The sequence below is a fragment of the Eucyclogobius newberryi genome, unplaced genomic scaffold (assembly GCF_026437365.1).
Source record: "Eucyclogobius newberryi isolate DKJ021-1_F unplaced genomic scaffold, fEucNew1.0.hap1 SCAF_15, whole genome shotgun sequence".
Taxonomy (NCBI): domain Eukaryota; kingdom Metazoa; phylum Chordata; class Actinopteri; order Gobiiformes; family Gobiidae; genus Eucyclogobius; species Eucyclogobius newberryi.
The window spans coordinates 33,475,052-33,488,598 of record NW_027315779.1 but is presented as its reverse complement, the minus strand read 5'-3'; the positions used below and the strand labels follow the sequence as shown (position 1 = coordinate 33,488,598).

At 44.9% G+C, this 13,547-nt stretch overlaps 1 protein-coding gene across 1 annotated transcript in view; it reads right to left on the bottom strand.

Moving 5' to 3' along the window:
* The window catches only part of doc2b (double C2-like domains, beta), a 326,981-nt gene that overhangs the window by 10,276 nt on the left and 303,158 nt on the right, over positions 1 to 13,547 (bottom strand). The window contains exons 7-8 of the mRNA XM_072447011.1: positions 10,971 to 11,052; positions 7,547 to 7,643 (exon numbers count right to left, since the gene is read on the bottom strand). Of these exons, the coding sequence (XP_072303112.1) occupies positions 7,547 to 7,643; positions 10,971 to 11,052 (179 nt within the window). The remainder of the gene's footprint in view (positions 1 to 7,546; positions 7,644 to 10,970; positions 11,053 to 13,547) is intronic.

Sequence of the window (13,547 nt, the reverse complement as noted above, 5' to 3'; positions counted from 1 at the left end):
TCCTATAAGCAGGCTCTGCGTAAGGCCCAAACCAGATATTATTCAAATCTAATAGAAGTCAACAAAAGTAACACTAAATTCCTTTTCAGCACTGTAGCTAGGCTAACAAACTGTCACAGTGCAGTAGAGCCCTCAATCCCAGCTACACTTAGCTCTGATGATTTCCTCCTATTTTTTAACAATAAAATAAAAACAATCAGAGATAAATTAGATGAAATTACCCCCGCTATTAGCCCTGAACTAGCCCAAGCTGTAAATCTAACGTCCCATATAAATCCACCTGTAAACTTAGAAAGGTTCACAGCTGTTGATCAAGCAGAGATAACTTCAGCCATTATGTCCTCTAAAAGCTCAACTTGTGTCCTAGACCCCATTCCAAGCAGACTCCTCAAAGACATTCTTCCCCTAATTATAGACCCTATTCTTAATATAATAAATACTTCACTCCAAAGTGGCTATGTTCCACAGTCCTTCAAACATGACGTCATTAAACCTCTTCTGAAAAAGCCTAATCTAGATCCCGACCTATTGGTAAACTACAGACCTATTTCAAATCTTCCCTTCGTCTCTAAAATCCTTGAAAAAGTTGTAGTAAAACAGCTTTGTCGCCACCTGCAGGACAATAACTTATTTGAAGTTTTCCAGTCAGGGTTCAGAGCCCACCACAGCACTGAAACTGCACTAGTTAAAGTCACAAATGATTTGTTATTAGCCGCTGACGATGGACTGGTCTCAATCCTGGTTCTGTTGGACCTCAGCGCAGTGTTTGACACCATCGACCACAACATTCTACTGCAGAGGTTAGAATGTGATGTAGGTGTTGGAGGAACAGCCCTCAGCTGGTTTAAATCCTATCTATCTGATAGGTTCCAATTTGTTAATGTAAACCAGAGCTCCTCACCAAGCTCTAAAGTAATTTACGGTGTGCCACAGGGTTCGGTACTCGGTCCAATTCTGTTTACTCTTTATATGCTGCCATTAGGCAACATTATCAGAAAGCATGACATTAACTTCCACTGCTATGCAGACGACACTCAGCTGTATTTATCAATGAATCCTGATCAGAGCGATCAAGTAGACAGACTTAGTACTTGTGTGAAGGAGATAAAAACCTGGATGACACTAAACTACCTGCTTCTTAACCCTGAAAAAACCGAGGTCATTGTGCTTGGCCCTAAGCATCTACGAGACGCTCTATCTGAGCAGATAGTCACACTGGACAATGTCAGTGTAGCCTCTAGTTCTACTGTAAGAAACCTTGGAGTCTTATTTGACCAGGAGCTCTCATTTAAAGCTCATATAAATCAAGCTTGTAAAACAGCCTATTTCCATTTGTGCAACAAGAGCCAAAATCAGAAGAATCCTGCCTAAAAGTGATGCCGAAAAACTTATCCATGCATTTGTAACGACTAGATTAGACTACTGTAACTCCTGCTCGCAGCGTGTCCTAGAAGCTCCATAAAAAGCTTTCAACTGGTTCAAAATGCAGCAGCAAGATTACTAACAGGAACTAAAAGAAGAGAGCACATTACGCCAGTGCTGAAGTCTCTTCACTGGCTCCCCGTCGAGTCCAGAATCAAATTCAAAATTCTACTCTTGACCTACAAAGCCATAAATGACATGGCCCCATCCTACCTCAAAGATGCTATAGAACCATATCATCCAAACAGAGCTCTTCGCTCTCAGAATGCTGGCCTTCTGATGGTGCCAAGAGTCTCTAAAAGTACTGTAGGAGGTAGAGCGTTTAGCTACCAAGCTCCTGTGTTATGGAATCAGCTCCCGACCCATGTTAAATATGCTGACACAGTCTCTTCATTTAAGTCCAGGCTTAAAACGTTCCTCTTCGAAATCGCTTATGGTCAGAGTAGTTAGGAACAGAAAGATAAACCCACAGCTTCAGCTACGCTGCCCTAGCAGCAACTGTGCTGGGGGAAGTATGACAGCTTGAGCACTATCCTCTTCTTCTTCTGACTACTTATGCTATCAAACAATATTTATTTTTTGATTCCACTTGCAAACTGTTCACCGACTTCTTTTCTTTCTCTCACTCCTGAGGACCTGTGGACCCAGATGCCCCTCCCCTGGTGAAGTGGTCCCTGCCCTGTGTGGACGGTCCCTCATCTGCCTGAAGAGTGGCTCCAGTTCGCCTCAGTCGGTCCCTCTTCTGCCTGAAGAGTGGGTCCAGCTCGCCTCCGACGGTCCCTCATCTGCCTGAAGAGTGGGTCCAGCTCGCCTCCGACGGTCCCTCATCTGCCTGAAGAGTGGGTCCAGCTCGACTCAGACGGTCCCTCTTCTGCCTGAAGAGTGGGTCCAGCTCCAGTCTCCTCGTGTCCGTCTGTCCGTCTGTGACAGTCGGATCTCTCCTTCACTGGAACTCCTCCAGGTTTCTACGCTTTTTTCCCAAAGAGGTTTTTTTTGTAGTTTTTCCTGGCCGAGAAGGAGAGTCTAAGGACAGAGGACCCTGGGACATCGTCCCTCGCCACCACAGACATTGTCTGACTTCATCGCCACCACAGACATTGTCTGACTCCATCGCCACCACAGACATTGTCTGACTCCCTCGCCACCACAGACATTGTCTGACTTCATCGCCACCACAGACATTGTTGATTCATTTCTCCCTGTGGCCCTCAGAGGCAACTGTTGTTGTGATTTTGGGCCTTACAAAAATAAATTGATTTGATTTGATTTGATTTGAATAAATCCACCCCACCCACCCATGTTAACCCCACCCACCCATGTTAACCCCACCCACTCATGTTAACCCCACCCACCCATGTTAACTTTCAGACCTCCAGGAGCACAGAGTGCACAGAGAGACACACACTCAAGCGACTCATGAGCCCTAAAACTAACAATGCATTTCACTCATTTGAAAGCCTTATGCTGTCAATCACATGTCCAAATATGAAAAACCAAGAAGGAGTTTTGTTCATAGTTATCTACCGACCCCCTGGTCCCTATTCAGAGTTTTTAACAGAGTTTTCTGACTTTATATCAAACTTAGTGTTAGCCTGGGATAAAATAGTTATAGCTGGAGACTTTAATATCCACGTGAACATGAGTGATGACTCTCTCAGTAATGCCTTCAGCGCCTTGTTAGACAGCATTGGTTTCACTCAGAATGTAAATAAAGCGACTCACACTCACAAGAACACTCTGGATCTTGTCCTAACGTATGGAACAGAGATTAGTGACCTCATTGTCCTCCCTCAAAACTCTATATTGTCAGATCATTTCATAATTACCTTTCAGTTTATTCTTAAAGATCATCCAGTCCCACAAAATAAAGTTATAATGAAAAGGATAATATCTGAAAAATCTATATCAAAATTCAAAGAAATAATAGAGCCAATATTCAGTGACATGTCATGTGATCGTGTCATGTGATCATGTCATGTGATCATGTCATGTGATCCTGCTGAGAATAGTTTTAGTCCCAGTATAAGTGATCAATGTGTCGACTTGACCATGAATTCTCTGAAGTCTGCTCTTGACATTGTTGTGCCGTTAAAACAGAAGGTCATTAGGCCAAAGCGCCTCCTCCTGGTACAACCAAGAACTGCGTTCAGATAAACAAAGAGTTAGAAAGTTAGAGGGATTATTTCGTCGCTCTCACACAGAAGAATCCCTAAAAGCATGGAAAAGTTGCCTGCTGTCCTATAAGCAGGCTCTGCGTAAGGCCCAAACCAGATATCATTCAAATCTAATAGAAGTCAACAAAAGTAACACTAAATTCCTTTTCAGCACTGTAGCTAGGCTAACAAACTGTCACAGTGCAGTAGAGCCCTCACTCCCAGCTACACTCAGCTCTGATGATTTCCTCCTATTTTTTAACAATAAAATAAAAACAATCAGAGATAAATTAGATGAAATTACCCCCGCTATTAGCCCTGAACTAGCCCAAGCTGTAAATCTAACGTCCCATATAAATCCACCTGTAAACTTAGAAAGGTTCACAGCTGTTGATCAAGCAGAGATAACTTCAGCCATTATGTCCTCTAAAAGCTCAACTTGTGTCCTAGACCCCATTCCAAGCAGACTCCTCAAAGACATTCTTCCCCTAATTATAGACCCTATTCTTAATATAATAAATACTTCACTCCAAAGTGGCTATGTTCCACAGTCCTTCAAACATGACGTCATTAAACCTCTTCTGAAAAAGCCTAATCTAGATCCCGACCTATTGGTAAACTACAGACCTATTTCAAATCTTCCCTTCGTCTCTAAAATCCTTGAAAAAGTTGTAGTAAAACAGCTTTGTCGCCACCTGCAGGACAATAACTTATTTGAAGTTTTCCAGTCAGGGTTCAGAGCCCACCACAGCACTGAAACTGCACTAGTTAAAGTCACAAATGATTTGTTATTAGCCGCTGACGATGGACTGGTCTCAATCCTGGTTCTGTTGGACCTCAGCGCAGCGTTTGACACCATCGACCACAACATTCTACTGCAGAGGTTAGAATGTGATGTAGGTGTTGGAGGAACAGCCCTCAGCTGGTTTAAATCCTATTTATCTGATAGGTACCAATTTGTTAATGTAAACCAGAGCTCCTCACCAAGCTCTAAAGTAATTTACGGTGTGCCACAGGGTTCGGTACTCGGTCCAATTCTGTTTACTCTTTATATGCTGCCATTAGGCAACATTATCAGAAAGCATGGCATTAACTTCCACTGCTATGCAGATGACACTCAGCTGTATTTATCAATGAATCCTGATCAGAGCGATCAAGTAGACAGACTTAGTACTTGTGTGAAGGAGATAAAAACCTGGATGACACTAAACTACCTTCTTCTTGACCCTGAAAAAAACAAGGTCATTGTGCTTGGCCCTAAGCATCTACGAGACGGTCTATCTGAGCAGATAGTCACACTGGACAATGTCAGTGTAGCCGCCAGTTCTACTGTAAGAAATCTTGGAGTCTTATTTGACCAGGAGCTCTCATTTAAAGCTCATATAAATCAAGCTTGTAAAACAGCCTATTTCCATTTGCGCAACAAGAGCCAAAATCAGAAGAATCCTGCCTGAAAGCGATGCTGAAAAACTTATCCATGCATTCGTAACGACTAGATTAGACTCCTGTAACTCCTGCTCGCAGCGTGTCCTAAAAGCTCCATAAAAAGCTTTCAACTGGTTCAAAATGCAGCAGCAAGATTACTAACAGGAACAAAAAGAAGAGAGCCCATTACGCCGGTGCTGGAGTCTCTTCACTGGCTCCTGTCCAGTTTAGAATCAAATTTAAAATTCTACTCTTGACCTACAAAGCCATAAATGACATGGCCCCATCCTACCTCAAAGATGCTATAGAACCATATCATCCAAACAGAGCTCTTCACTCTCAGAATGCTGGCCTTCTGGTGGTCCCAAGAGTCTCTAAAAGTACTGTAGGCGGTAGAGCGTTTAGCTACCAAGCCCCTGTGTTATGGAATCAGCTCCCGACCCATGTTAAATATGCTGACACAGTCTCTTCATTTAAGTCCAGGCTTAAAATGTTCCTCTTCGAAATCGCTTATGGTCAGACTAGTTAGGAACAGAAACATAAACCCACAGCTTTAGCTACGCTGCCCTAGCAGCAACTGTGCTGGGGGAAGTATGACAGCTTGAGCACTATCCTCTTCTTCTGACTACTTATGCTATCAAACAATATTTATTTTTTGATTCCACTTGCAAACTGTTCACCGCCTTCTTTTTCTTTCTCTCACTCCTGAGGACCTGTGGACCCAGATGTCCCTCTCCTGGTGAAGTGGTCCCTGCCCTGTGTGGACGGTCCCTCATCTGCCTGAAGAGTGGGTCCAGCTCGCCCCCGACGGTCCCTCATCTGCCTGAAGAGTGGGTCCAGTTCGCCTCCGACGGTCCCTCATCTGCCTGAGGAGTGGGTCCAGTTCGCCTCAGTCGGTCCCTCATCTGCCTGAGGAGTGGGCCCAGCTCGCCTCAGTCTGTCCCTCATCTGCCTGAAGAGTGGGTCCAGTTCGCCTCCGACGGTCCCTCATCTGCCTGAGGAGTGGGTCCAGTTCGCCTCAGTCTGTCCCTCATCTGCCTGAAGAGTGGGTCCAGTTCGCCTCAGTCTGTCCCTCATCTGCCTGAAGAGTGGGTCCAGTTCGCCTCAGTCGGTCCCTCATCTGCCTGAGGAGTGGGTCCAGCTCGCCTCCGACGGTCCCTCATCTGCCTGAAGAGTGGGTCCAGTTCGCCTCAGTCGGTCCCTCATCTGCCTGAAGAGTGGGTCCAGCTCCAGTCTCCCTCGTGTCCGTCTGTCCGTCTGTGAGAGTCGGATCTCTCCTTCACTGGAACTCCTCCAGGTTTCTACGCTTTTTTCCCAAAGAGCTTTTTTTTTGTAATTTTTCCTGGCCGAGAAGGAGAGTCTAAGGACAGAGAACCCTGGGACATCGTCCCTCGCCACCACAGACATTGTCTGACTCCCTCGCCACCACAGACATTGTAGATTCATTTCTCTCATTTGATTTGATGTGGTGCCGGGGGTTCCTGTACAGGTCTTATACTGAGAGTCATGTGGTGCCGGGGGTTCCTGTACAGGTCTTATACTGAGAGTCATGTGGTGCCGGGGGTTCCTGTACAGGTCTTATACTGAGAGTCATGTGGTGCCGGGGGTTCCTGTACAGGTCTTATACTGAGAGTCATGTGGTGCCGGGGGTTCCTGTGCAGGCCGCACTGGCAGATGACAGATGCTTGAGTCAATTGGAGGAGGAGAATCCCTGGGTCAAATCTGTTCTTACAACATGGAAGGAGCTGATCAGAACATACAAACTAAACACAGATGTTACAATCTTGAACTGGTCGGTTTATGACCAAAGGTTTTGTACCAAATAGAACTGACCTGAGATTCAGGCTTTGGATTACAAAAGATTCAAATGTTTTTCACCTTTTTCACCTTTTGATCTTGCTCTATCGTTGTGTTCTTTGTTTGTTTGTGTTTGTTTGTTTATATTTCCAAAATTGAAAAAAGAAAGAAGAATGGACCAACATCCCACTCCAGACTCTGACTGGTTTTCTGACCTTCCCAATAAAGGAAAACTGAACATTCAGAGTGTCCTTTTGGAGTGACAAGCCTAAGGCACACCTGTACTATATCCATACTGTCTAATCAGGATCTAGAGCATTAACACAGATTTTGACAGATTGTGGACAATATTTGAAAAAATGGCTCTTTGGTGTACGTAGAAAACATTTTATATCTTTGAGTTCAGCTCATGGAAATGGGAGACAAAAGTGTTGCGTTTATATTTTGTTCCAGTGTATTTTCAGGCCTTATTTTAACTTATGTACAATGATACAATATTATGTAAAAAAAAAGTATACTTTTTGTGAAAGTTCATACATCTGTAAAGAAAATAACCAGCAAAACCCAAAATTCCTTTCATCAAAAATCTTAAATGTCCTTAAATAACCAAATGAGGTAAAACACAGTTAAATGTGTTTAAAGCTGCATTTAAATGAACACATATTGTACAGTGTAGTTTTATGAGTAAATCTACAAGTAACAAAATCAACAATATGAAATCATTTGAACATTTGTGTTTTGCTTGTTACCGATGAAGTCGTTGGATTTGCCGATGTCGTAGTCCCACACGGTCACCTCCAGCGTCTTCTTGGTCAGGTCTGCATATTTGATGTCGTAGGAGAACTCCTGCGGGAGAGGGCGGAGCTTCAGGCCAATTGTTATTACTACTAGTCTTTTTTCTTCTTTATTTTGAAGGATTGTTTGGTCTGTTTACTTCATTAGACAGGACAGCGTGAAACGGGGGTGAGACTGTGGAAGGACACAACAGCAATGTGTCGAGAGTCCAATCCAAACAGTGGCGCGGTGAAGCATCACACACACCTACGCACCTACAGACCTACGCACCTACAGACCTACGCACCTAAAGACCTACACACCTACGCACCTAAAGACCTACGCACCTACAGACCTACGCACCTAAAGACCTACGCACCTACAGACCTACGCACCTAAAGACCTACGCACCTGAACACCTACATACTTACAGACCTGCACACCTAAAGACCTACAAACCTACACACCTACACACATGCGCACCTACATACCAACAGACCTATGCACCTACAGACCTACAGACTCACAGACCTACATACATGAGCACCTACACACATGCGCACCTACACACCTATAGACCTCCAGATATACACACCTACAGACCTACACACATGCGCACCTACACGCCAACAGACCTATGCACCTACAGACCTACACACCTCCAGACCTACACACCTACAGACCTACATAGACTACGCACCAACAAACCTACAGACTTCCAGACCTGCACCTAAACACCTACTGACCTACAGACCTATGCACCTACAGACCTACACAACTACAGATCTACACAACTACAGAATTACACACCTACAGACCTTGAGACCTACACACCTACAGACCTATGCACTTGCAGACCTACACACAGGCGCAAGTACAGACCTACACACCTACAGACCTGTGCACCTGCACACCTACACACATGCGCACTGAACGTGTACCGGTAAATAATTCCGCTGGACACAATAGCCCTGATCAGATGGTCAGTCAGCACTAATGCCACTGCAAAGACCAGGAAGAGCCTGGCGCACCGACCCACTGACCAAGAGCCAGTTTTAACACTAAAGCTTTGGTCAAGTTTTGTCTGGGACAATTAGTTTAACAACCTAAATCTAGGGCGGGGCAGACGAGACTGGGTCCGTCATTAAAGACAAAAGCTCCACACATCAGGTGGAGGCGTCGACGAGAAAGTCGTGGTAAAAGATACATAAGCTCAGCACAGACGTGTGCAGAGGCAGATAGCGCGCTGACGTCTAACATGGGAAAGACTCAATCTAAAAGCGAAGAGCCCATCCAGGAGACGCCTGTCACCATGGCAATGTCAAATAAATATGGGAAAGAGTGTCTGGAGTGTCTGCCAGTGTGGGCCATCTGGCTGATCACTAAGAACGGACAAAATGTATGATTCATATCAGCAAAACTGTTCAATTGAATGAATAGAAAAGAAGGTTTTGTGGTTTCTGCCATGTCTTTGTGATTTGAATGCATTTTGTTTGCCTTGCCACACTACACACATACACACCTACACACACCTACACACATGCACACCTACACACACCTACACACATGCACACCTACACACACCTACACACATGCACACCTACACACACCTACACACATGCACACCTACACACACCTACACACATACACACCTACACACACCTACACACATGCACACCTACACACACCTACACACATGCACACCTACACACACCTACACACATCTACACACATGCACACCTACACACACCTACACACATGCACACCTACACACACCTACACACATGCACACCTACACACACCTACACACATGCGCGCACACACACACACACACACACACACACAGACACACACACATGCACACCTACACACACCTACACACATGCACACCTACACACACCTACACACATGCACACCTACACACACCTACACACATGCACACCTACACACACCTACACACATGCGCGCACACACACACACACACACACAGACACACACACATGCACACCTACACACACCTACACATATGCACACCTACACACACCTACACACATGCACACCTACACACACCTACACACATGCACACCTACACACACCTACACACATGCGCGCGCACACACACACACACAGACACACACACATGCACACCTACACACACCTACACACATGCACACCTACACACACCTACACACATGCGCGCACACACACACACACAGACACACACACATGCACACCTACACACACCTACACACATCTACACATATGCACACCTACACATATGCACACCTACACACACCTACACACATGCACACCTACACATATGCACACCTACACACACCTACACATATGCGCACACACACACACACACGCACACCTGCACACCTACACACACCTACACACACACACACACACACACACCTACACACATGCGCAACTACACATCTACTGAGAGGAGGACATGGCCAATCAGGGGTGAGAGGAGGACACAGCCAATCAGGGGTGAGAGGAGGACACGGCACATCAGGGGTGAGAGGAGGACACGGCCCATCAAGGGTGAGAGGAGGACATGGCCAATCAAGGGTGAGAGGAGGACATGGCCAATCAAGGGTGAGAGGAGGACATGGCCAATCAGGGGTGAGAGGAGGACATGGCCAATCAAATGTCCCCCAAATGTCAGCAATCAGAAAGAAACACAGTCCCCAGGGTTTTATCAGACGTAGAGACTATACTGTTCATCCTCTGCATCAAAACACCTCTCTCTTTCTCCCTTCCTCTCTCGTTCCCTCCCCCTCTCTTTCTCACTTCCTGTTTCCCTCCCTTTCTCTCTCCCTCTTTCTTTCTCTCTCCATTCCTCTCTCTTTCCCTGCCAATCTCTCTCCCGCCCTTTCTCGCTCTCTCTCTTTATCTCCCTCCCTAACTCTTCCCCCGTCTCTCCTTCTCTCTCCGTCTCTTCCGCTCTCTCTCTTTCCCTCCAATTCTCTCTCCCTCGCTTCCTCCCTCTCTCTCTCTCTCTCTCTCTCTCTCTCTCTCTCTCCCTCCCTCTCCCCTCTCTCCATCTCCTCTCTCACTCACTAACACAGGTATATACAGTGGGACAAACATGGTCCATGGTGCATGTTTGGCTGTAAAATAATGTGTTTTATTACAATTCATGCACTTGAACATGTGCATGCACTTGAACATGTGCATGCATATGCACGAGACACAAGACCACAGTCAACCCTTCTAAAGACACATCTGGTATTATCGGATTCAATCAGAAGTCGGGGCACAGACTGCTCCTTTAAAGCAACGAGAGGGAAATCGCTGCTGTAACAATCCTCCTTTACCACTAAAGTAAACATAAGGTAAAGATGTTTGAGTCAAATGTGTAGCTCTCGTGTACATTTGGGTAGTTACCTCGTTGAATTCTGGGTTGAGTGTCTTCTTCTTCACAGCTGTCTTGTGCTTGGATTTTTTGTTCTCATCTGGCTTCAGATACCTGCGCACAGAGACACCAGAGGAAAACACTGAGAGGAGGCTGAGGAGGCTGCGGAGGATGAGGAGGCTGAGGAGGCTGAGGAGGATGAGGAGGCTGAGGAAGCTGAGGAGAATGAGGAGGCTGAGGAAGCTGAGGAGGATGAGGAGGCTGAGGAAGCTGAGGAGAATGAGGAGGCTGAGGAAGCTGAGGAGGCTGAGGAGGCTGAGGAAGCCTAGGAGGCTGTGGAAGTTGAGGCAGCTGAAGCGGCTGAAGAGGCTGAAGAAGCTTAGGAGCCTGACGAAGCATAGGAAGCTTAGGAGGCTGAGGAAGCTGATGAGGAAGCTTAGGAGGCTGAGGAGGTTGAGGAGGCTGAGGAAACTTAGGAGGTTGAGGAGGCTGAGGAGGCTGAGGAGGCAAGTGGTTCTGCTGCTGCTGGTGGAGAAGTCAAAACAGGACTATTGCAAGCAGAAACTAAGGCAGATCCTTTGATTCACCTTTGAATTTGAATTGCTGCTGAATTCCTCACATGGAATTCGATCACATGCTGCTCTATGCGATGGCATTAAAGATAGAACAGTGGTAGAATTTTTTTTATCTTGTATCTATGGAGATTATGTTGCTTTGCCATGAATGTTCCACATTGGGCGCTAGATTTATCTATCTTCATGGAAACAAACAGGTGAAAATTATAGACTCTATTCTTAATGTAATAAATGTGATCGACCACCCGTAAAACCGCCAGGCCTCGGTGAAACTGAGATAAAGCCAAAAAAATATTTTTTTTTTCAAATGTGTGATTTTCGTTATTTTGCAGAATGTGAAAGTTGAAGTTATGAATGAGCCCCTCCCCCTCTGTGCTTCAGATAACACTATTGGCTGTCTTAAACGTATACATTAAGCTGTTAAAAATGGGTAGTTTTCGGGTCTTTTTCCAGCGCTCCTCGGGGGCGCCACCTTTTTCTAGCCAGCGCATTGTTGATATTTTTTGGCCAATCAACTGCTAGCCACATGGCTACTTAAAACACCGCCATACTCCGTGGTGTTGAAGATGGAGTACGTAGTACAAAAAGATGAAAAAGAAAAAAGATCCACGAAAAGAAAGTGCCTGGCGTAAGTACTCACAAGATCCCTGCATGCTTTGTGTGTATTTTATGGTGCTTTGTGTGTGTTTTATGGTGCTTTGTGTGTGTTTTATGGTGCTTTGTGTGTGTTTTATTTTGTGTGTGTTTTATGGTGCTTTGTGTGTGTTTTATGGTGCTTTGTGTGTGTTTTATGGTGCTTTGTGTGTGTTTTATTTTGTGTGTGTTTTATGGTGCTTTGTGTGTGTTTTATGGTGCTTTGTGTGTATTTTATGGTGCTTTGTGTGTATTTTATGGTGCTTTGTGTGTGTTTTATGGTGCTTTGTGTGTGTTTTATTTTGTGTGTGTTTTATGGTGCTTTGTGTGTGTTTTATGGTGCTTTGTGTGTGTTTTATGGTGCTTTGTGTGTATTTTATGGTGCTTTGTGTGTATTTTATGGTGCTTTGTGTGTGTTTTATGGTGCTTTGTGTGTATTTTATGGTGCTTTGTGTGTGTTTTATGGTGCTTTGTGTGTATTTTATGGTGCTTTGTGTGTGTTTTATGGTGCTTTGTGTGTATTTTTTATGATGCTTTGTGTGTGTTTTATGGTGCTTTGTGTGTGTTTTATGGTGCTTTGCGTTAGTTTTCGTGGCTAAACTTGCTTTTAGCTCCGGGGGTCGTGGGCTAAGTTGAAAGCTAAACTTTGCTAACACCATGTTATCGGCTTATTTTTCGGTGTTGTTCTGTACAAATCCTATAATTATATAGTATTTCTTGACCCGTGGGTTGTGTGTGTAACCCACGTAATTTTATTGCGAATAGAAAAAAAACCTACAACTCCCGATACCACTTCTGGTCACGTGGCTTACGTACGTCGCACGTCACGCACGCACTGCGTCACTCGAACCAATCACGCGCTTGCCTGGCCATTATCAGCTTCCTGTGTGTCTCTCTGTGCACGGTGTTGGGAGAGACGACAGGACGGCTGAACCAGGTAAACTTTGCGACTAAAACACCCGCTTTTAATCACTTTAATGTGCGCCGGTTTTAAACTCGAGTGTATGTTCATAGACGCCTTATCAACCGCTGCCGATGCTGGATTTTTAGAGCGCAGGAAAATGTGGAATTTAGTGAGTCTGTCTGAATTGTCTGTGTTTTCTTGTCGTTGTGCTACATATTGATTTGATTGTTGATATATTTATATATATATATTCATTACCAGTACCAACCGGTTATTTATCTTAACGAAAGGTATTCATATAATAATATATATATATATATAATAGCCTCTTCTACCCCATTGCCTACTCTTCTACCCCCTGTTACATCCCCATCTTTTTCTCTCTACTTCTTCTGTCTTGTTCATTTTATCTGTATATTAATGTGTTCTGTACGTGTTGTCCCCCCCTGTCTGTAAATACCCCCCCTTTTTTATTATGTTCAGCGTCTTTGGGTCAC